Source organism: Hermetia illucens, chromosome 7 (genome assembly GCF_905115235.1).
Source record: "Hermetia illucens chromosome 7, iHerIll2.2.curated.20191125, whole genome shotgun sequence".
NCBI lineage: Eukaryota > Metazoa > Arthropoda > Insecta > Diptera > Stratiomyidae > Hermetia > Hermetia illucens.
Genome location: NC_051855.1, coordinates 12,511,608 through 12,535,070, shown reverse-complemented (window position 1 = coordinate 12,535,070; position 23,463 = coordinate 12,511,608). Strand labels below are relative to the sequence as shown.

Below are 23,463 nucleotides of genomic sequence, written 5' to 3'. Positions count from 1 at the left end.
ATCCACAACCGGACGGTCATGGTATCGCTCATAGATTTCGTCATTATGTAGGCTACGGAATCGTCCATCCTCATGTAAGGGGCCTGAAAATTCTTCGGAGGATTCTTCTCTCGAACGCGGCAATTTTTCTTGCTAAGAACCCAAGTCTCTGAGGAATACATAAGGACTGGTAAGATCATTGTCTTGTACAGTAAGAGCTTTGACTCTATGGTGAACAACGGAACAACAACAGAGTCAACCCAGGTATAATTGATGCGCGCAAGCAATAAAAGGGCCCAACCGCTCTCAGCTGCCGGTCGACCTTCAATGCTTTCGCTCTCGAAAGCTCATTATAACTCCGGAAGTATTTCGAATTTCGATCTGAAATTTTCACAGTATATTCTGAAGGTATTGTATTTTCAAATTAAGCATAATTTTTCCATTTTTTAAACACAAGTTACCAGACCTTAAGTAAATTTTTTTCGTTGAAATGCGAATTTTTTTTCTAAACCTCGCCATTTTGCGAAAAAAGATTATAAAATTGTAATCGTGTGTACTTCACTAGCTACACTTATGTAGTTCATGAAAAAAAATTTTGGTATGGTTCTAGATGGTGATCCAAAGGTAGTTCTACTGCTTGAACTATCTTGAACTGTTTGAAGTCCTGGACGAGTCTCCACCCCTCTATATGTTTTCGATTAAGTGAACTTCTGAGGATTGGATATGCACCTTTTTTTATGATTTCTTTGCTTTCGAACTAGCTTGTATCGATCCACCTTTTCAATTAATTTGAGCATTTATTTTTTTTTATGAACATTTTAATAATAAGATTCAGATGATGTGCACGTGAATATATATGTGGCGGATATAACTTGATATATATATCTCAATATATATGGCAACCACTGTCTCCATGGAGTTTTGGTGCAATGTAAAATTCATTTGCGACGTAAATGTTAAAATCATTTGCGACGTAAATAACGCCCCCAGAAAACCCCTAAGACTGTTTTTTATCCCTTTTTTATATATATAAAAGAAACTAACTAACAATATTGCCATTCCTTCTATCATAAATTAGTTTTTTTTTTTTAGTCACATTTCATGCATTGAAACTATGCAAAAAATATGACTCATATTCCTTGCGCATAAGGCTATAATAGAGCATACATGTGACTGTGACTGTGTGGGTCAAGGAGTAATGTGTTTTAACATTTCTTAAATTTTTTGTATGAAGTGTTTTCCCTCAAAGTATACACAGCCACAGACACATTAATATATTACACCAACTACCCTGGGTGGTCTTCCTATGTGTGAAAATCAGTCTGAGATTGTGCATACATTTCGCCATCCTTTCTCTCTATTATCTTTGTTGTTGTTTTTATATTAAAGATTAAATATTAGACCAAAATATGAATACCAAACTGTTGTTTATTTTTTTTCAATTCTAATATCAATTTATTTATTTTTTTTCCCAAATATTTATTGCATGTGATTTTGTGCATTGGCAGAAGCTAAAAAGCAGAGGAAGAACAAGAGTTTAACAGGTGAATAAAAATAAGAAAATACAGAAAAATTAAACAATTCAAAATCGAAATAAAAAGAAAAAAAACATAAATTAGGAACACAATTTTTACATAATATGAAGAGATAAATTTAAATATCGAGCACACATCACATACACTATCCAATACACATGTAAATAGAAATATTTCATAGTGGAATTATTGCGCATGGTTGTGGAGTTTTGCTGTTACATACAACGTATGCTTACCACAGTTTGATATTATTACTTTTTGGCTTATGTTTCCCAAAATTCGAACGACATATCCAACCAAACTTTGTTCGTTCATGTCTTGTGAGTGGACCTGTTACCACTATCAATTGATACCATAACAAATTATATCATTATATCCACAACCAGCGCAAACCAACTGCCGCTATTGCATCTAACAGACAACAAAAACAAAATATATGTTAAACAATACTAAATCCATTCAAAAAAAAAAAAAGGAATTAAAAATTACAAGAAAATTCTTTAATTTGATCTTCCTAAAATTAAATACGATTCAAAGACAAGAAAAGGATCTAAAATATAAGATTACTTTTTTCGTTCGTTCAGTACACAACCCGAATGCATGCAAATAATGTGTCCATATTTGGTAATTGCATCCGTATTCCGTATTTCAAATTACTCAGTATTTTCCTTGTTCTTGTTCCGTCTTGCATTTATGTTTTAAAAACTAAGCTTGTTGTGACATATATATGTATATTAAGATATATACATATCCGTATTTATTCCTCAACCTTTGTTGATCATAATTTGGCGAAAGTGGCTATAAGTACTTCATCTGCAATAAATAAAAGATAGTAAATCTTAAATACTACTCAAGAAAAAAAAAAATGACCATCTTTTAACTCTTAATTCAATTCGAAATATCTTTTACGTAGGGTTTCTCTTCGCAAGCCACATTTTTTAAAATATATAAAATGCTTCTATTGCTCCTTGATTCCATTTCTATGGTGTCGAAAATTAGCAAAGTTTATTGAATTTGATTTAGCTCTTCCACATATACTTCGAACTGCCCCTATTTCATGAGAAGCTTGTTTTCAGATTTAGGTCTATAAACATGTCTAGATATCTTATAAGTATCAAGTTCAGGATGTAAATTTGAATTTATGCAAGAACGGCTGATCCATTTGTTGAAAAGTTCTAACACAATTTATATATGTTCAAATAGAACTGAACGTGGTTGAGCGCTAGACGAGCGAATAAAACGTAACTTGCATATGTATGATCATGTAGTTTTGCCGTTTTCCTGCAGCCTAAGTATTATATAATTTTTTAGACCCAAAAATCAAGTCCAAGTGAATGGAATCTATTTAACGTTTTGTTTTTGTTTTTCTCTATTGAAAAAAAGAGTAAAAAAAAATATACAAAACAGATCAGTTATTGAATATTGTATGAATGTGGCTACTATTGTGCTTTCTTAGTACGTTTAGAGTTTTTCTTTTAGTTCAATTGATAATATAATTACCCAAGAAAAACAAAAAAGAAAAGATTTTGATTTTTCAAAATGATATTGTTATCGCATTCCGCCTTAACGTCCATGCCATTCCGAATTATGCAGAACATAAAATTTGGAATTTCATACCAAATAGCATTGCTATTAAATTGAATCATTTATTTCTCAATGTACATGCTTTTAATTAATTTATCTTTAAACTTATCAAAACAAAGGCAAAAAAAACGGGTTATATCTAAAGTGATTCCTATGATAAACCTTCGGGTGATAAATATTTTTTCCGAAATGAATTAAATGAACTTTAAAAATTCGAATTTTCAAACAATACAGAAATATTTATGTTTATCAAACAACAATTTATTTATATTAAGTAGGTTTTTTTGAAAAATAATATAAAAGGGTGTCGATTTTCATGGTTGCTTGTCAATTTTTCAACAAATATATTGAAATTATGATTTTTAATCCTATTCATGGATAGAGAATTGATAGCAATTCAAACGTATCACTAGTCTGAGGGTGTGTTCTAATGGATAATAGACCTATGACCTGGTTCTGTTACATTGCCTTGCTAATTTCCGAGAAAATTAATGCTCAGAATAGCAGGAATAGATAAAACTCCACATATCATGAAGATAGCTCTTGAAATTTGTACTTTCCTTTTACAATAGTAATACAAACATCTGCTTTCCTGATGCACATGTTCTTTCTGTATTTATTTTTCTGTGATAGCCCAGCAAGGACATATTTCCTTTTTCGTATCATTGCCTAAATGATTCAGCTCAACTACCTCTTCCAGTTGACGCAAGGGATAAACATAAACCTAAACAGAAATCCCAAAGTACACTAGGTGTGTTCAAAAAATAAGGTGAAAATATTTATTTATTAATCAATATTAATATTGTCCCCTCCGAAATAATCCGCCCTTTGTGCAAGCGTTATTTCCAATCCTTGAAACATAGCCTTGAGCTCTTCAAGCGACGCAGTCTTTATCTCGACAATCGGGACGATTGTGCTTTGGTTTCAACGTCATAATCATATACCCATGATTCATCACCAGATATCACCATTTTGAGCATATCTGGATCGTCATTGACGTCATTCATTCATTGCAGTTCCTGAGCAATGCACATACGACGGTTCTTTTGGTCAAAATTTTGCAATTTTGGGACAAATTTCGCTGTCACCAATATTCGAAAAAAATTATATGGCACAAGCCTACTCAGCAACCTCTCTTATGATAATTCGACGATTTTCCAAAACAATCGTATTCACAGCTTCGACGTTATCATCTGTTGTTGATATGTGCTGGGGCGTCCAGGACGATGTTCGTCATTGACATCTTCTCGGCCATCTTGGAAGAGCCTGTACTATTCGTAAACATTTTTTGTACCTAGATCAGACTCATTGTGTACCACTCTCAACGTCTTAAGTGTTTCAGTGCAGTTGTTTTTATCTTTTATACAAAATTTGATGCAAATTCTTTGCTCAATTTTTTGTAGTAAGAGAAAATCGCTGAGCACACTCAAACACGTCTAACTTTTCTATCTGCCAAAACAAACTAAGTATGCCATATACTTGAAACTGTGCGCGTATGTTGGGGACATATGTATACCAACACCCAACAACAAAAAATCTCGATATTTGAACATACGTTGCCCGTGCAATTTGAAAATTCACCTTGCTTTTTGAACACACCTCATATTTGGTCATATAGGTCCTCAAATTAAGTAAAACACTCTCCAAGTTTACGGAACCAAGCCCCTTTCTTGAATAATTTCAAAAAAAAAGTTGAAAATAATTGGCCGCAATCTGGAAAAAAGACATCCTGGATATAGTTTTAAATAATAATTATTTTTCTATAGCTAATTCAAAAATATATTATATTTACCTCTCTATCATTGATTCCATGTTCTCCTTTTCTGAAATTGCATGTGCGATTGGCCGAATTCGAAACCATATCGAAATTTTCCTACATTCAACTACTTTAAAATCCTTAATCCGAAATCTTCTTTCACCTTTACCTTTTATCCCATTTAAAATATCCCCTCCTTTGAACCTTTACAATCCTCGATCCTTACCTTGTATCTATAGGTGAAGATGGTGGTGGTCCAATCAGCAATAGTCATATGGGTTCACCGATTCCTGGTATGGATAAACAACAGCCTGAAGCCGATGGTAATCATGTACAATCGTCGAGTCCTGCAATGGAACCGGCTCATAAAAAGGAAAAGTCCGTGCTGCAAGCGAAGTTAACAAAATTGGCAATACAAATTGGCTATGCCGGTTCTACAATAGCCGTACTTACTGTTATCATTCTAATAATTCAATTTTGTATACATACATTTGTTATACTCGAAAAACCATGGAAGAATACATACGCAAATAATTTGGTGAAACATCTAATTATTGGTGTGACGGTATTGGTTGTTGCCGTTCCGGAAGGTCTACCACTAGCTGTTACATTATCATTGGCCTATTCCGTGAAGGTAAGACGATTATCCCCCTATTTTTCGTCTATTTACCAAACTTAACGAGTCTTCCTTCACTTATGCATATTAAAAATCCTTTTTAACAGAAAATGATGAAAGATAATAATTTGGTAAGACACTTGGATGCGTGCGAAACGATGGGTAATGCCACTGCCATTTGTTCCGACAAGACTGGTACATTAACTACAAATCGTATGACCGTTGTTCAGTCATACATATGCGAGAAATTATGTAAAGTAACACCGAAGTTTTCTGATATACCACCGAACGTCAGTAGTCTAATTGTTCAAGGTATCTCAGTAAACTCAGCGTATACATCACGGATAATGGTGAGTTCAGTTTTCATCTACATCTTTTTGTTTTATTTCGAATATCTTTTCTATCTGTATGATCTACGTTTATCTGCGGATGTCAAAGACTTCAACAAAAAAGAAATTCTTTTCAACCCTTATGTTAGTAACGGGGTACCCGGGTACCCACTGCGCAATGCTAACCACATTACCTCCTACAGGGCACTGTGATCCACATGGTAACCTTTTCGTGAAATCCAAAAACTGTCGAATGCTGCTCTCGGGTCTTATTCGCTCCCATAACACTAGAGATATAAGGTTTATTTTTTTCATCCTGCCAACAATGGTAACATTCCACGATAACAAGTGTTTAGCAATGGGTAGAGTAGTAGCGAAGTCATCCATGCAAATGTTACTACCACTACCCTGGTACGGAGCCGTCAATTCTTTCACTACTTTTTCACTCTGATTTTTTCCCCGAGGGTTATCGGTTTTACCAGGGTACATAATCCCTTATAAAGGATATCCATTTTTCGCATCACAAATCCACCAGATCTTTATACCATACTTAGTTGGTTTCGATGGTATATATTGAGCGAATCCAGTACGGCCACAGAACGGATAAAGCTGTTCATCGATTGTCAAGTTTACGGTTGGTTTGTACATCTGAGCTAAATCCAGACCTCGAGTTTTCGACTTTTCATATTATGGGAACTACAACCACCCGCTGGAGACGTCAAATTTCTTTGATTTCCTGAACCAGTGGCTCATAGTTCGCCTTCATCTCCACGTATTTCCGTTTAATGTTGCTATTACGGGGGATAAAAACATCAATAATATACTCGGAGTGACCCGTCTTGTCAACTAACAGTACGTTAGGCTTGTTGTGTGGAATATGGCGATCAGTCAAAACTTGCCGGTTCCAATACATGCTATAAGCAGAGCTTTCAAGTACTGCTTGCGGCTCATATCGGTGAATTGTTTAGAAACTTTTTTTTTTTAATAAAATAAACAAAATTCTTATTATTCAGGTCTGCGTTGGTTGCTAACATAAGAGTTAAATTTAGAAGAAAAAAATTGTTGTATGTCTTGACTACTCCTTTTCTGAATTGTTTTTGGGTCTTACATTTTCTTCTTCGTGGCTCTTCAACTGATTGTCCCAATTTTGCACTTGCTATTTTTTTTTTAATAGCCTGGACAAAACCCTGGCGATTTAGCGATACAAGTTGGCAATAAAACCGAGTGCGCTCTTCTGGGATTCGTCCAAGCTCTAGGCAAAAACTATCAGACAGTTCGTGATGAAATTCCAGAGTCGTCATTCACAAGAGTGTTCACATTCAATTCAGTGAGAAAGTCGATGAGTACTGTAATTCAGAGACCAGGCGGTGGCTACCGTCTATACACTAAAGGAGCATCGGAAATTGTACTTAAAAAGTAAGTGATATTACAGACTATAATGAACACCACACCCAATCTAATCGATGTTCTTCGTGATGGTACTTTTCGTAGATGCGCTTTTATTTACGGTCATAATGGTGAACTAGAGAAATTCACTCGTGATATGCAAGAACGTCTTATCCGTGAGGTCATAGAGCCAATGGCTTGCGATGGTTTACGTACAATATCGATTGCCTATCGAGATTTCGTACCAGGCAAAGCTGCAATTAATGAAGTACATATCGATAACGAGCCCAACTGGGATGACGAAGAAAATATTGTTAACAATTTGACGTGTATATGCGTTGTCGGTATTGAGGATCCGGTCCGTCCTGAAGTTCCAGACGCTATTCGAAAATGCCAAAAGGCTGGTATCACTGTACGTATGGTTACAGGGGACAATATAAATACGGCACGCTCGATCGCTACTAAATGTGGCATTATACGACCAAATGAAGATTTCCTCATTTTAGAGGGTAAAGAATTCAATAGGCGCATTCGTGATAGTAACGGGGATGTAAGTTTCAACTTAAAAATTCTATAAAAAGTTGATCTTATCTTAGCATTCCTTTATTTCACGCTCAGGTTCAGCAACATTTACTGGATAAAGTATGGCCAAAATTGCGAGTGTTGGCGCGTTCTTCACCTACAGACAAATACACCTTGGTCAAAGGTTAGATACATCTATAAATCTGCATATCAACGGTAGTTAAATATTCCAATTTTTACTATTCTTCAGGCATTATTGATAGCAAAGTAAGTGAAAATCGCGAAGTTGTTGCTGTAACAGGTGATGGAACAAATGATGGCCCAGCGCTTAAAAAGGCGGATGTTGGTTTCGCTATGGGTATTGCTGGGACAGATGTAGCTAAGGAAGCATCTGATATTATATTGACCGATGACAATTTTAGTAGTATTGTAAAAGCTGTAATGTGGGGCCGTAATGTTTACGACTCGATTGCGAAATTTCTGCAGTTTCAATTGACTGTAAATGTTGTTGCTGTTATTGTTGCATTTATTGGTGCCTGTGCTGTTCAAGATTCGCCACTTAAAGTAATGATTGCATAGTATTTCATTTGTTCAACACTGTATTGATGATTTTGTCTAATAGGCTGTTCAAATGTTATGGGTTAATCTTATTATGGACACGTTAGCCTCTTTAGCATTAGCTACGGAACTTCCAACGTCGGATCTTCTACTACGTAAGCCCTACGGACGTACGAAACCGTTAATATCACGCACAATGATGAAAAACATCCTCGGTCAAGCCATTTATCAATTAGCTATTATCTTCTCGTTATTATTTGTGGGTAAGTGAATTCAGTACTAAAACATTGATTTCAACAATTATCTTCTATATTTTAACAAAACTCATTTTTGTTTTGTTTCCTTTGTATACATTGAAGGTGATATAATACTTGACATAGAATCGGGTCGGGAACAAGAGTTAGGAGCAGCGCCAACGCAACATTTTACCGTTATATTTAATTCATTTGTTATGATGACGTTGTTTAATGAAATGAATGCTCGAAAAATCCATGGGCAAAGAAATGTGTTCGAAGGCCTTTTCACTAATCCTATTTTCTATAGTATTTGGATTGGAACAGCCATTTCCCAGGTAATTTTGTTTGTATTCTCGCATCATATATATGTAAAACACATGTCTCAGTCCACACTTTTCTCCTGGAAAAAATATGTTAAGTCAATAAAAATTTGTTTTTTTTTCTTTTCTCTGTTTATAGGTTATAATTATTCAATATGGTAAAATGGCCTTTTCAACTAAAGCGTTATCCCTCGATCAGTGGTTATGGTGTCTATTTTTCGGAATCGGTACACTACTTTGGGGTCAAATAATCACAACAGTGCCTACAAGAAAACTACCTAAAATTTTATCGTAAGTTCTCTTTCATATTTTTTTATTTTAAAGTAGCAATCATTAAGTAGGTGGTAGTATAGTGTGATGAGTCGAAATGTCGATTTTTTTTTGCTTTAGGTATTTATTATAACATATTGAAAATGTACTATCAAAAACTCAAATTGATAGTCAAACTATTTATAAAGCTATAGCGGAAAGAACTATCTCCAAGGTCAACCGCCAATGGTTTGAGCCTAAGCTAGGCTAAAGCGAGATTATTGTTTGGGACATGAGGGATCCTAAGTCCACATCCACATGATGTTGAACCAGACCAAATAACAGCGTCTGATGAATTGCCTCTGCCCTAGATGAAACCATTAGTCCTTGTTTTTAAATGCTTGGGTGCTATGCCCCAAACGAGGGGTCCGTGCACAAAAAAAACGCGGGAGCAAGTTTCTCTCCATTTGATGCGGTCCACCATCATGTGTATGTAAACTGAGCGTTTCCTATTATCGCATAGAATCAATTTTTCATCACAAGTCAAAATTCTCTTCAAAATGCTTCCCTCTTATGTCGCATCAAAAGTAAACGGACTTTTAGTCCACCTTTTCTTATGGTTTGGTCATGAATGTTGAGTGCAGATTGATGTCTGTATGGAGGTGTCGAGTGCTGATGGCTTAAAAATATTTTAAAAGAAACCACAAAACTTTTCAAGCCACCACAAAGACTTCGGTCATGAAAAATGGGAATTAAGTAGAATTTTTTTTTTGTGTTTGTTAAAATTTCAAAACGATCGTGTATTATTTCCTCGTTGAAAAAAAAAAAAATAATGAAATAACATCGAGTTTTCCAGCGCCACACTGTACTACTACCTTAAGAGGCTTATTTTCATGATGAAAATTTTCTAAATAATTTTTCTTTGTTATTTTCACTTTAGATGGGGTCGTGGACATCCTGAAGAATATACAGAAGCTATTAATTTAGGTGAAGAAAGATTCGATTCCATTGATTCGGATAAAAAGCCGCGAGCCGGACAAATTCTATGGATTCGTGGTCTCACGCGTTTGCAAACTCAGGTAAGTGATATTTCCAGATAATCACCTTATAATTTATTGCGAAAACAAAAAGGAAAACTTACGAAGTATTTAGAACTTTTTTATATAGTTGATATCTATGAAAGCAATTTAGTAAAAGCAAATATTATTGATCATATGAAAAAGAATATATATTTAGCAATTTTGAATACTATATATATATTTTTTGGCTAAAAAAAAAAAAAAAATATTTTAAAAGAAACAACAATAAGTTCATCAAAATATATATCCACCCATGCCCACAATTTTTTCTCTACCTTTCTATCTCTGTCTACTCAAGTAATGATAGAAAATTATATTACTCTTGATCTTTATCTAATCTCTATTTACTTAACTCTTCTCTAGTAGATAAGTATTTGAAAATTATGATCTCTATTGAGTTTCTTTTTTCGTCACTACTGAAAACAGGTCTGCTACAAACATTCCTTTGTATATTACATTTATCATTTTTGCTGTATCAGTCATAAGTATGAGTTCTCCTTTGATTTTCCTAAATTTCGTTTATTCTATACCTATGAAAAATGAGTTGCCACGTCCAAAGAAAAGTGCAATTCTCTTTATATCCATATTCAATTTATGCTTAGGGAGTGAGACAGTAATTACCTAACTGTGTCTCTAATTCTCCCCAAAAAAAAAAAAAACAAAAAAACTTCTACAGTTTTCTAGTCCTAACTGGGTGAATGTTCAGGGCATAAAGACCAGTCATAAACAAGAGGTTAAGTTAGTAAGGGAGAGAAACTAGATCTTCTTGAAGTTGCGAAAAAATGATAGGACTTATAGAGTAATATATTAGATCAGTTATAGAAAATTGATGCTGGTATTGAACTCCGATTTGCTCACTTTTCGAGATGTAATCTTCAATTTTTACTTTCTCATAGACTCCCCCCTTCTCCCTATTTGGCTTATTTTTTCGTTTTCTTTGTTTTTGATTATATAATGACATTTCCTATTTGTTGCGGATCCTACTTCTGCGAAGAAAAATATGTAAAATATACACCATATAGGATTTCCTTTACGTATTGAGAAGAATACATGTTGGGAAGTATATGCAAATATTGAGTAGCAAAATCAGATGTTTATTAATTGCGTGGGGATTGTTGCGCTTAACTAGGCATCCTGTATTATTATTTTATTTCTTACCTTGCTCTAGTATCCTGAAAATAATTTTTTCACATGTTGATCTTACCTTAAGTAGGGGATGAAAGTATTTTTCAAAGCAGAATGTCTTTAGATTTCTTCTCATTATTTTTTTTTAATTCCTCATCCGTCACATATACAATTCCATTGAATCTTTTATTTGTGGTTGCATTTTTATTTTAAGATTATTTCCGACTTTTTCATACATGTAAATTTACATTATAGCTAATATATAAAATGTAAAGTTATATAGATGTTTGATATATAACAGCAAAATGAAAAAAAAAGTGGATAATGTAGATTCTATTTGCGAAAGGAATGGTTATTCGCTTCCATGCTGAAATGATCTGCATTTGGTGATCGTATTCATAATCGATCTTCAAATGTTAATCATTTGTTTTTGAGGAGGAAGTCTTAAAAATCTCCTTTCTGCATAGGATCATAAAATAGTCGGTATGAAAAAAAATATACATAGCTTCTAAATAACACGATATATCTGTTTTCGTCATCAGTCATTTTCTAATTTTCTTCGAATAGCATTATCCTCAAAATTTAGACTGGGATAATTGAACAAACCATTTGGGACTTGATATCCCCATTTTCATTATCGTGGTATCTTATTACCGGAAATCTGAATGATATAACAATGATTAGGCTAATTCTCATAAGTGAGATAAATTGAAACGGAGATTTATCTAGTCTGCATCATAGAGTTACGATTCTTGAGGTTCAGGCAAACATCCCTCTGAAAAAACTTTTTCGAATGATCACAAGGGCAATGTCCGGATGAAGAACAAACGATCAAATAGTTGGATAGCTTACGTTATGAAATAGTATGTCCAGATGAAGTAGTGGATAGCCGACGTTATGGAATAGTATTCGAATGAAATTTACGGGTCATAAGATGTCCTTCATTGTTATGTTTTGTTGCTAAATCGATTATTCCTTAATTTTGCTTTCCCTAAATTGGATAAACAAATCGTATGTAAAGAGCTAATTTCAAGTTATTTTGCTCCATTTGATTATTTATCACTGACATCATCACCATTAAATAGTTGTATAACATGTAACATGTTTTTTCAGCTTCATTTTTACTCTTGCGAAAGGTTATTCACCAATTTGCTTCTTTTCCTTTTCATTCTTATTATTTTTTAAATTAATTAACTTCATTCTATTCGAATACGAGAAAAACAGAAAGGTTAAATATAGTGCAAATAGCAATTATTGTTTGAATCTTATTTGAAATGACTTAGCAACACTTAACCTCTTTTCACCTTCTTCCAATATAGAAACTATGGTTTCTGATTTCTGGTTGGTGACCTTAAGCTCTCAAGTTTACGATTTCCCCCCTAAACGAATTAATATATTTCAATTTGCTTCTATCAAGGTCTTGCATCTCAGAGGTCAGATATATTTTATATACGGCATTCGGGAGCTTGCGTACTAGTTTAAATTGGATCGTTTCCCTGTGAAGTTTCGATTTTCACACAATAGGTGTGGGCTTATTAAGCTCTGAATATGTAGAAAATTAATTTATTCATGGCTTATGCTATTTTAGAAATGGGATATTTGTGTTTTTGCATACGAAAGCTTGGGGTAAACCCATTGTAAATTGCTGGAATAAACCTATGTCGTTAGGGTGTCAAAATACTTACAAACGACACCCAATATGACCAGCCACGAGATTTAGCCTTGAGCCTGCGGCGTTGATAAGCCGAAGAAGTCATTTGACTGTTACCAGTCATGACAAAGGACACGAAACATGCGATAATGAGGTCGGAGATCTCGTAAAAGCTCAGATCCATTACAAATTATGCCCAATGTGGAAGATAATATTTCAAATAACCAACTAACGGTGGACGTATTTGTAGTATATCGTCTCCGTGGTTTATAATAGCTGACTTCAGGCAATCTTTCAATAACCACAGTGTATCAACTGGATTAGCATTCTCGAGAGTTTTTCATTCGATACAGTAGACCTTTAAATGCCTTTCTGGCCTCTAGAGTTGAATATTCCTTGATCCCTTGACTTTTTTTTTTGTTGTTCTCCCCTAACCGGGAAACCAAAACTCGAAAGTTGAGTTTTTCATATAATCTTACGTGTGTTTGACAATTTACTCTGAATAGTAGCTATTTAAAATGTCTCTGTTTCCTATTTCTTTGTTCGCAGTCGAATAAATTGTGTTTCGCCATAATTTTGTTTCTGTATTTACAATTTTTACGTTTCTCTGAATGAGTCCGGGTGCATTGTATGATGTTATATGTTTATGAAGTGATCCGAGTAGTCCAAACGAACATGTACTATGTATATTCTGAAATTCAGCGAATTTAGAAAGAGATGTTGACAATGTCAATCGAGTCGTGGCGAAACGCAAATATTTCAATTAGAAGATCCAACTTAAAATCCTTAAAATAAACCTGTTTAAACCCAATAAAATTCAAATTAATTAAACAAATTCTGATATTTATATTTATATCGTTCTTTTCCACTATCTCTCTAACTCTCCGTTGCGTGCCATGTCGAAAAATATCAAATGTATATCACATACATATATTTAAAACAATAAATAAAAATAATAGCCGCCAGAACCAATGCGAGAGACTGAAGTTTAATACGATTAACTGTGTCGGTGGTGACAACTATACATATAGAAATAATAAAATAGCGTTAAATATAGTTATAAATATTATGTAAAAAATCTAGCGGATTATATGCATAGAAAATAAAAACATAAATTGAAAAACTCCAAAATAAGCAAATATTTCGAAAATATTTCACAAATGAACAAAAAAAAATACCAAAATAAATAACAAATTGCTGAAGGGGCACCTTCAAGCAAGAATTACTACTAGAGACAAAAACTTCTAAATTTTAAGAAAGAAAACTCAAAGAGACTAGTCCAACTACATTGGGAATATTGCACCGTTAAGTTTTTAAAAGAGAACAAGGGAGCCTATTTTTCGTATATACATATATGTTTAACGAGGACAGGAAGTAACAATAGACATGAACACCAAGTTGTTCTCTATTTCGTCATGTGACCAGAGCTTCACGTAACAGTCCTACACAATGTTTTAGAATAACAAATAAATAGGATTCAATCCAAATAGAAGCGTAAACCTCTGCTTTATGAGCCAGCTTCCATATGCTACAACCATCACTACCACAACTGATTAATCAATCATAAAATCCGTTTCGTATATTTTCTTCTTCTATACGTTTGTAGAAACGTTGTTTGATAGAAGAATAAATAAGCCATACTAGATACTTCCGAAAATTGTCAACATGTATAAATAATATTAGAAAAAAAAAATGCATTCAAAAGAGCAAAAAAAAAAAATTCGAGATAGTGTATCAATCAACAAACCGAATATTCAACACGAATGATATTAATTTGAAATGAAAATCGAACCAGAAATATCAACTTTGGAATAGAAAAACCGGAATATCCAAAACTCAAAAAAACAATTCAATGAACTAGAAAACAAAGCAGAAGGATTTTCTACAAAAAAAAACTAACAAACGGAATGAGGAAATAGAAATAAAATTATGGAAGATTGAAGAACGATAAAAACATAAACACAATATTACTGTTTCCTTTCCCTCGGTCCGGATTGAAACTATATATCGGATACGCAAATTTCAGCCAACGTTAGAATGATTTAAAACAAACAAAAAATATATATATATGAACCATATCGTCAAATATTTCTAAATCTGTTCAAAATGAATAAATGCAAACAAAAAACAACCAAACAAACCAAGAAAACGTGAAACAAGTACGTAGGCAATATGTGTATATTTGTTTTTTTTTTTTTCTTATGTTTTAAACTAATTTTTTTCCTTGCCGTTTGTCCCCCTTTCGATTTGTTTCATTTATTTTTTTCTCTGGTTGGTTTTCTGTTATGCATATCTTTACCTAAGGTTTCCATGGTTACAAAAATTTCATCCTTATTATACTTACCTCAGCCCTTACTTTAATTGGAGTTTTATAGGATTGGTTTCGTTTTCATGAGATTCATTGCTTCCCGTTATATATAATTTTACTATTCATTACAATGATACCATCAAAAATGATTTACTTAAGTTTGAGGTTCAGTTTTTTTTTTTTTTTTGGTTTCGTTCAATTTTCTGATAGCTAGTACAATTAGCTTCTTTTCAAATTAGTTATAGGGCGCTTGGGGTTTAATTTTCAAACTGTTGCTTAAATTTTACACGTATTTTGTGACTATAAAATACATCAGGATCATATCTTCCGATTACGATGATTTGCTTTATGTAAATAAAGAATAAGAGGACGTTGGCTGAAATGATCCTGTTGAGCTATGCGTTTTCCCCCCCATCCACATTTCTGTTTTCTTCACTTGGTACCTTAATTTAACTAAATATATACCTCCTCTGTAGATGAATATTTTCAATGCCAAAGGGGACAATTTGTTATGGGTGTTAGAGCGATATCACTCTTTTTGTTTCCATAAATTAATGAACGTGATTTTGATTGTTGATACTGTATTTTGTCATAATTTTTGACCATTCCCCGATATTATTACATTCTGTTTTCTGGTTGTCGAATATTATTACTACTTTTGTTTCCTACATTAATAAACGTGATTTTGATTGTTGATACTGTATCTTGTCATGATTTTTCCCAGTCCCCGATCTTATTACATTTTGTTTTCCGCTTGATTGAATATGACTTTTACTCCAAACCCTTGCCCTTCAATAAATATATGTAAACTACTCATTATAGACTATTGATTTCTAGTTCCTCAAAATTGTTTCAACTTTCGTTCCCATTACTTTGGCATCATTTTGTTATCAAATTGGTTTCAACCACAGATAATCCAAGAAGTAAAGAGAAAGCAAAAAAATTACAATGCCCCTTAGTCTTGAACTACACATTTGGAAGAAAAATCATTCAAGTTTTAAATATATAATCGTTTTTCGAAATACAGAAAAAATATGTTTGTTTTATTCTGTTATGTACACCATTTGTACAATAGTAGGGAACTTAGTTAGAATCTCATTTAATGTTCTCTTCCCCGACTACGTAGTTGTTTTGAAGGTTTTTTTTTTTTGGTTTTTTTTTTTTTCTTAATTGCGGCTTTGATTTTGCCTAGAATAAAAGATAAAATCACAAAAGAATCTACATAACCATAACACGTATATATTATATATTTGGATTTTTCAATATTGTGGTAGAGAATTAGTGATCCCTGGTATTTTGCAGCATCATATTTTAGTTGGTGTGTTTTTTATTCGTGTTCTATTTTCAAACACCATCATCTTACATCCCTTTCGCCCGGCGCCTCATCTGTGTAATTTAACCCGAGTAGGATTCACGCATTACTTACGGATTGTTTGTTCCATGCGATTGTTTTTTTTTTTTCTGTCATCTTCAGTTTCTCAAATCTTCCATATTCCAGTGTATTTGCTCAAAATTTCTTCAACACTTTCACACGAAAAAAAAACAAACTTATCCTCGTAGATTTTTGTTACTGGTGCAAAGTTCCTCTCCCAGCAAGGCACTTATGTAATATGAGCTACTTCTATTAATGCCACACCTGGCTACTTGTTGTAAGAATAAAAAACCGTCATTTGAATCGATATCTAGATATATTTTCATATGAAATGTGCCCTGAAATTCCAAATATTCTTTTCTAATTTTGCATTCAGGTGATTTAAATCATTCTATGTGTATGTTTTTTCTTTTTTACAGATATAGTCCGTTTAAGATTGCTCAGATTTGTTTGTGATCCCGTATAAATCATTCCCTGCATGAACTTGTTTAACAAGAAACATCATTTTCCACTCGGCTTCAATTATTTTTTCCTAATTCTCTTCACTTCTCTTGCTCAATTGTTAGATTTTTTAAGCTTTTATGGGACTCCCAATTATTTCGTCCTTGTAAGAATGAAAATTATCTCAATTTGCAATGGATCTTAAACATACATGCACAACAGCGGGCTTTATCCATTCAGAATGGAATGGATGAAAAATGTGGCCAACCAGGAATTTAAACTTGCACATTAACGTGACCCTTCGATGACTGAATTTGTTGGCCCTATTTTTTGGGCCCGATGTATGTTGACCAATTCGACCCCCTGCAATCAGGAGTCTAATATGTCTTTTTTTGAATGCTTCAGTTCTCTTTCAACTAAGTTGTTTTTTTTATCACTCTACATCCCTCAAATTAAACAATAAACTAATTCAAATTTGTGTTGATGGTTTCTAAATCTACTAACATTTTGTCTTTTCCTTGTGACTCTATAAGTTCTCACCGCTAGTTTATTAGTTAATTATCATTCATGACTCTGGTTTCCTTGAATTTAGTTTATTATTCTCATTTCTCACTCATATTAGGTATGCATAAAACAATTAAAATAAAATCATCCCATATAATCGAGTTAATAAAAAATTAAATTAAATAAAATAAATATATATAAATAGATAAAAAATAAACAGTTAATTGATCAATATCCCACATAGAGGCTATTCATCCACTGTGTAATCAAACTCGAAATCAAAAACAAAAATTAATATTCCATTGTGCATTATTATTCGGTTGATTTTTTGGTTGGTTCATTGAAACATTTTCTCGAATTTTACATAGTACATTCCGTAGACTGAATAGAATCACCTCCAGGCCTTTTCCACCCCCCCCCCCCCCCCTCGCCCCCCCTTAAACAATGTATTTTCATCATTGGTTATCTTGTAGTTTTAAGATGTATAAATTTTTCAAGCATTATCTAGTCTATATACCTCATACAAGCAATAACGGAGGAATGTGTTCGCACATTATTCTTCTTTTTTTGTTTTGGTCTATGAAGGTTACTATTTGACTGTGATCGTAAAATATTTAATTTTTTTTTTTGTTTTCATCATTATTATGATCGAATAATCCGTCCGTTTTAGCTACTTAATCCTTCACTTCCACAAGTTTGATAAACATTGGCATTTACACTTAAGTGAAATCAAATGAATTGAATTTATAGTTGTCATTGTGTTCGATAGCAGTTCATTCTCTTTCTGTTTTTCTTGTATTTTGTATCATTGTATTTTATCTAAATTCAACTATAAGTTTTATCCGGATCTTTATAATAATCAAATGAAATACGAGTAAAACTATGGGTTTTCATGTTACTTTTGGGAAAGTCACCTATTTTCATTCTGTACCTACCTTTCTCCTTATCATGCCCTGTGGCATTCACTTTTTCACGGTTTGCTAACACCTTTTATTTTTTGCAGCTTTTTTCAGTAGACTTTAGAATTTGGTATCCACGCCCTAGTTGTTAACCTGCTCCAATTCAGCGCCATGGTGATGTATATTTGGACTCCAACCGAAACGAGTTCAAGGGGGGCTACCTGTTGTATATTATATTGAAAACTGATCATACGTAAATTGCAAATTTTTGTCGTCAGAACAGTAATACTGTACACTGTCTTCCGAATATCTATACTGAGTGTTGTTTCAACACTACTAACATCGCTCATATGAGATTTAAAAAAATCGACATAAGAGGGCGGCTTCAATCTGATGATTTTTTCTTGGAATACCAATACCTTTTTTGTTATAATCTGTTAGGCTCATAATATGACGGCCCCTTATTTCATTAAAGCCTCTATTCTGGGCCCCCAAATAAATTTCGGGGCCATTCTTCTCTCGGCTCAGGCTTGCAGACAAAAATTAACCTCGTGAGACTTTGTACTGATATTCTGGATAATCAGGAATCCATTCACATGTAGTGAAGTGAATTTCAGTGTGAACGGTCCCTGGACCTTGGATGTTCGAATTCCGATTTCTTCAACAATCCATGTAGATTTGAAGGCACCTCATCAGCTTTTTGATGCAATGCAAATATTTACAAAACACAAAGCCATAGAGCTAAGAAGATAAAGATAACGATAAGCAATGTCAAGATGCGGCTTTTAATATTGCCTTTCTTGGACAGAAGCGTTGTCCCAACCATTATCTTCATTCTTACAATCTTTATATTAAAGCGAAGGCAGTACTTGGGGTAGAAAATTATATCTTTTGAAAGTGCAGGATACACTCTTTGCACAGTTACAATAAATGTTGGAATTGTTTCTGTACTCCAAGCGTTTATATACACTTCTTAAATTCTGATCAACTCTTTTTTTTTTTTTTGAAAAAATACAACACCTTCTATTATTTTTTTATTAGAAGATTAGGAAAAGCTTTTGCGACTTAGGTACTGTTTATTTTATCCCATATACAAACAAATAAATGGAGTTTATCCAACTCGAATTTTCCTTGAACAATAAATGATACAAGGTAAGTATAGTGTGTGTTGAATGCAACTTGATAAAAATATGAAACAACGCAAACACAAATTCACTTAAAGGAACGAACTTATTGCAAATTATAGTATTTTGAAATAAGCCTTTTTCACATGTTAGCTTCCCACTGCTTGGGGGAAATATATATGCATTGGATTCCCTCTAAAATTTTCTTTTATCCAATAAAATCAATGGTTTCACTCATCCCCTTACCTAATTGTGTCATTATAGCATTAAAGTATTTGAAAAAAGGTCTTCTATCAAATCAAACAATATCTTTTTTTTTTCCTATTTTCCACTCATTTGGTTTTTCAAGAAGTGATAAAATAAGAATTTATCACAACACTTACATATATCCCCCACTAGCAAATGCTTTAAAAACGCATTTATTTTCCTTAAGTATAGCAATTGGTATCAGGCTATCTATGTTGTCCCCGCTATGAATTTTCTAATACAAAACAATCATTTAGTGAAAGCAAAAAAATTCACTTTTGATTTTTAGAAATGAAAAAAAGCAGCAAGAAGTGTCTTAAAATTCACAGACATTTTTCTATCTTGCATTTTTCCCAATAATCTTAACTGCAACCCAATTATGTCTGCGAAAATAATCTGAAAGCAACTAGATCTTAGGGTCATAGGGGAAAGGGGGGTCTGCTACTTACAATTTAAATTGATAAAAATATCTATTGAATAATTGCTGAAAAAATAAGTTAATTTTCAAGCAATATTTCCCAGATATAATGCTTTAAAGCAAATATTCTGCGAAAAAAGTCCTAATTTTTTTAAATGGGTTTATTTTGAGCCAATTTTCCTGAATCGAAAATAAGACATTTTAAAAATATGGTTGATTCCATATAAACAGTCAATTCCGTACATCATTATAGAAAATCTTTATACTTCTCCTAAAATTTTAATTTGTTTTTTATATATATATGTATAAGATATATTGTTGCAACACGCACACTTCACATAGCAGAGTATAAGTGGCGCAGAGATACGACAGATCTCTCTGAGCCATAACGTTTATATTGTCTTTAAGTGTTCCTATTGTAGGACAAAGTTTGAACAAACGCAAATCGTATGTAATCGAAAGGTTTTATAACGATTTATATTTAAACCGTTTTTTTTTTTTAATTTAATTTATGATTGATTTATGTAGTTTCCCTTGGAACTTTGCGTATGTTAAACATTATTTGTGACATTTTTTTCAAATATTTCAAATTAGTCGTTTGGTTTTTCTTGTATTCTTTTTCATGGAAAGGAGTAATCCTTTTTGTGTGTCTAAAAGTGCATGCTTTATAATATATATATATATATATAAATCGGGAACCAGTCCCGACATCAGCTGAATAATGACGATTTTAGCTTGATTTTTTTATCCATCTAATTTAATTGTAAATCAAGTCGCAACTTCAAACTTATCAGCATACATTATTAAACAGACGCTACGCAATATCGCTTATTCCGAATTCCATTAACAATAGAAGAGCATTATATTTGTGAGCTCTTTTACTACTAACCTTGATATCCTATCCCAAATGAGCTCATGCTTTCGGGTACTACCTGTAATGAAGTGAAAATACTATTTCGTCCAGTATCACTGACACATTGTGAGACAACTTCACTTTTCTTTACCCCCTCTCTCTTGCGATTTATCTCCAGTAATTTCTCAATGGTTTTTTCATATCAAATTTCGATCTTGTACTTTTCAAGCGATATTTTCCATTTCACAGAACTTGGAATTTTTTTACACATTAGTTGATCCCACAATATCCGTTCATTTTCAAATTGACATGGATTCTTCCAGGAAGCTTATTTTAAGAATATTAGCTGCATATCTCGAAGAGTAACTTCAAAGCATAAATTTAAATACTAGTTTCTTTGCAAAGCCAGATTTCTAGATAATATAAGCGACAAAAGCCGCCATCAATTTTTATGAATCTTTAAAATAGAGCGTACTATATTTCATTTCTCTTTTAATAGATATTATTAATTATTATTTGCTTCATTGTTGTAAGTAATGTTGATTTTCCTCAAGATAATTTGTTTTTTCCATTCAAGTCAACTGGAAAATATGCCTTAAATACACACTTAGCATATTATATTTACATTTTTCCTTTCATGCCAGCTACTCTTTTACAACTAATTTCCGTGTGGATCCTTTTGCTATAATTGGATTGACTTTTGAAAATATTTGAGTTTCAATAAAGCTGGTTTATCACTAAAATAACAACGTTGATCTACGATATTTCAAACGAAACGCATTAAGGGTGCTACCACTCACTATTCCATTGTATCCAGTACAAAATAAAAAAGGAAAATAAGTGTCGAAGAAAAAGCAAAATCATACACAGATATTAGGTTGTTGTTCAATAACCTTTGCGGTTCTATAAGAAAAACAAAGGATCCATTCTCAGAAACTACCCAACCGGAAAATCTGAAAAAAAAAAATCAGAAGGATGTCATTAAATGGTACCTAGGCTCCAAAACACCCTCCATGCCGTCTAACGATGTACTATTGAAGTAGTGGATAAATCTGTAGTGCATGTAGCCTAAGCTCTAAAATTATCAACGTCGAATTTCCGAGACCTGCTCTGCTTGGCGTGATATCTTTTCGTTAGTCGACATCGCAATTTCGTCCTTACTAACATGTGGTCAGAATCAAAGTTGACCGTCAACCTGGCGATGCCCATGTCCTTTTGTGAATGTCACAATATGGGAAGCAGATAGAGCTTACCATAATGAAATCAATAGGATGCTGCCCGTTGTCATTCGTGTCTTCATGGAGGCTGTGCTTTGAATTCATGGATTTTAGCCATTGTCAAAATGCTATTATGAAACGCTGCACTGTCCTGATAAAAAGAATTTTTTCCTCTACCTGTGCTAAATGGTTACAATAATCAAAATTTATCGTTTCACTAGTTTGCAAGTAATCCACAAACAAAATTTCTTTCGCATCCCAAAAAACTGACGCCAAAATCTTCTTGACCGATTTCTGGACACAAACTCCTTTCGGAGTTGAAGGTTCACACGATTTTTTAGCCCCTTATTTTGATTCACGGCCAATATGTCCAATATGTCAGTCAAAATATAGCTTACACTGCCCAATAAGGCTTCTACTGAATCTCTTTCAGTCACTTGACAGACAGACAATTTTCCAATACGATATCTTGTATTTTTTCTACGATTTCTGGAGCTGTTTTTGGACGTTCTTGACGTGGATCGTCTTCAAGGCTTGTACGACCACGTTTACATTCAGCAACCCATCTTCCTACTGTACCAATTGAAGGAGAAGAGTCCTTATACACTTTCAACATTCGTTCATAAATTTCCTTTGATTTTAAACCTTTCAAATATAAAAATTCAATGACTGCATGTGACACGTGGATACCTAAATGGCTTGTAAACAAAGATTGAATTAACAGATTGAAATGAAACTTCACATTCGTTCATATGAAGAGTGTACCAACATCACAAAAAAAATTCAGGCTAGTAGCAGCGTCCTTTCTTATCGAACCACAAAATTTGTTGAACAACTTAGCACAGAGTCAACGTTCCGATAAATCATTATCAAGAGATTGTTTAAAAATTTGTCCTATAGCCCAACTCTTCCTCTTCTCTCCGAATGTTTGGTTATAGTGTCATTTCTAGTGACTTATTCGACAACGTACTGCTTGAATAGTTCCATTACAGAGCAACACAAAATTCAACGATGTTCACTGCAATATAATCCTTCTTTAGGGGCGGTACATCCTGTTAAATAATTATATGTGCAACAAAAAAAAACCTTTTAATGTGTTCTACTAAAAACAAACAACCAACAGAGCGACTTTCAAACTGATCTCCATTTTTGAAAA

At 33.3% G+C, this 23,463-nt stretch overlaps 1 protein-coding gene across 15 annotated transcripts in view; it reads left to right on the top strand.

The window, feature by feature from the left end:
• The window catches only part of LOC119661003 (plasma membrane calcium-transporting ATPase 1), a 99,911-nt gene that overhangs the window by 60,562 nt on the left and 15,886 nt on the right, over positions 1 to 23,463 (top strand). For 14 of the 15 annotated variants that reach the window (XM_038070120.1, XM_038070118.1, XM_038070121.1 and 11 more), the window contains 11 exons: positions 1,488 to 1,523; positions 5,094 to 5,488; positions 5,578 to 5,820; positions 6,974 to 7,215; positions 7,291 to 7,735; positions 7,804 to 7,891; positions 7,958 to 8,271; positions 8,330 to 8,528; positions 8,625 to 8,836; positions 8,961 to 9,112; positions 10,011 to 10,149. In XM_038070120.1, the coding sequence (XP_037926048.1) occupies positions 1,488 to 1,523; positions 5,094 to 5,488; positions 5,578 to 5,820; positions 6,974 to 7,215; positions 7,291 to 7,735; positions 7,804 to 7,891; positions 7,958 to 8,271; positions 8,330 to 8,528; positions 8,625 to 8,836; positions 8,961 to 9,112; positions 10,011 to 10,149 (2,465 nt within the window). Of the gene's footprint in view, positions 1 to 1,487; positions 1,524 to 5,093; positions 5,489 to 5,577; positions 5,821 to 6,973; positions 7,216 to 7,290; positions 7,736 to 7,803; positions 7,892 to 7,957; positions 8,272 to 8,329; positions 8,529 to 8,624; positions 8,837 to 8,960; positions 9,113 to 10,010; positions 10,150 to 13,884; positions 16,267 to 23,463 lie in introns of those variants that run through there. The other variant, XM_038070124.1, reaches the window with a different exon arrangement.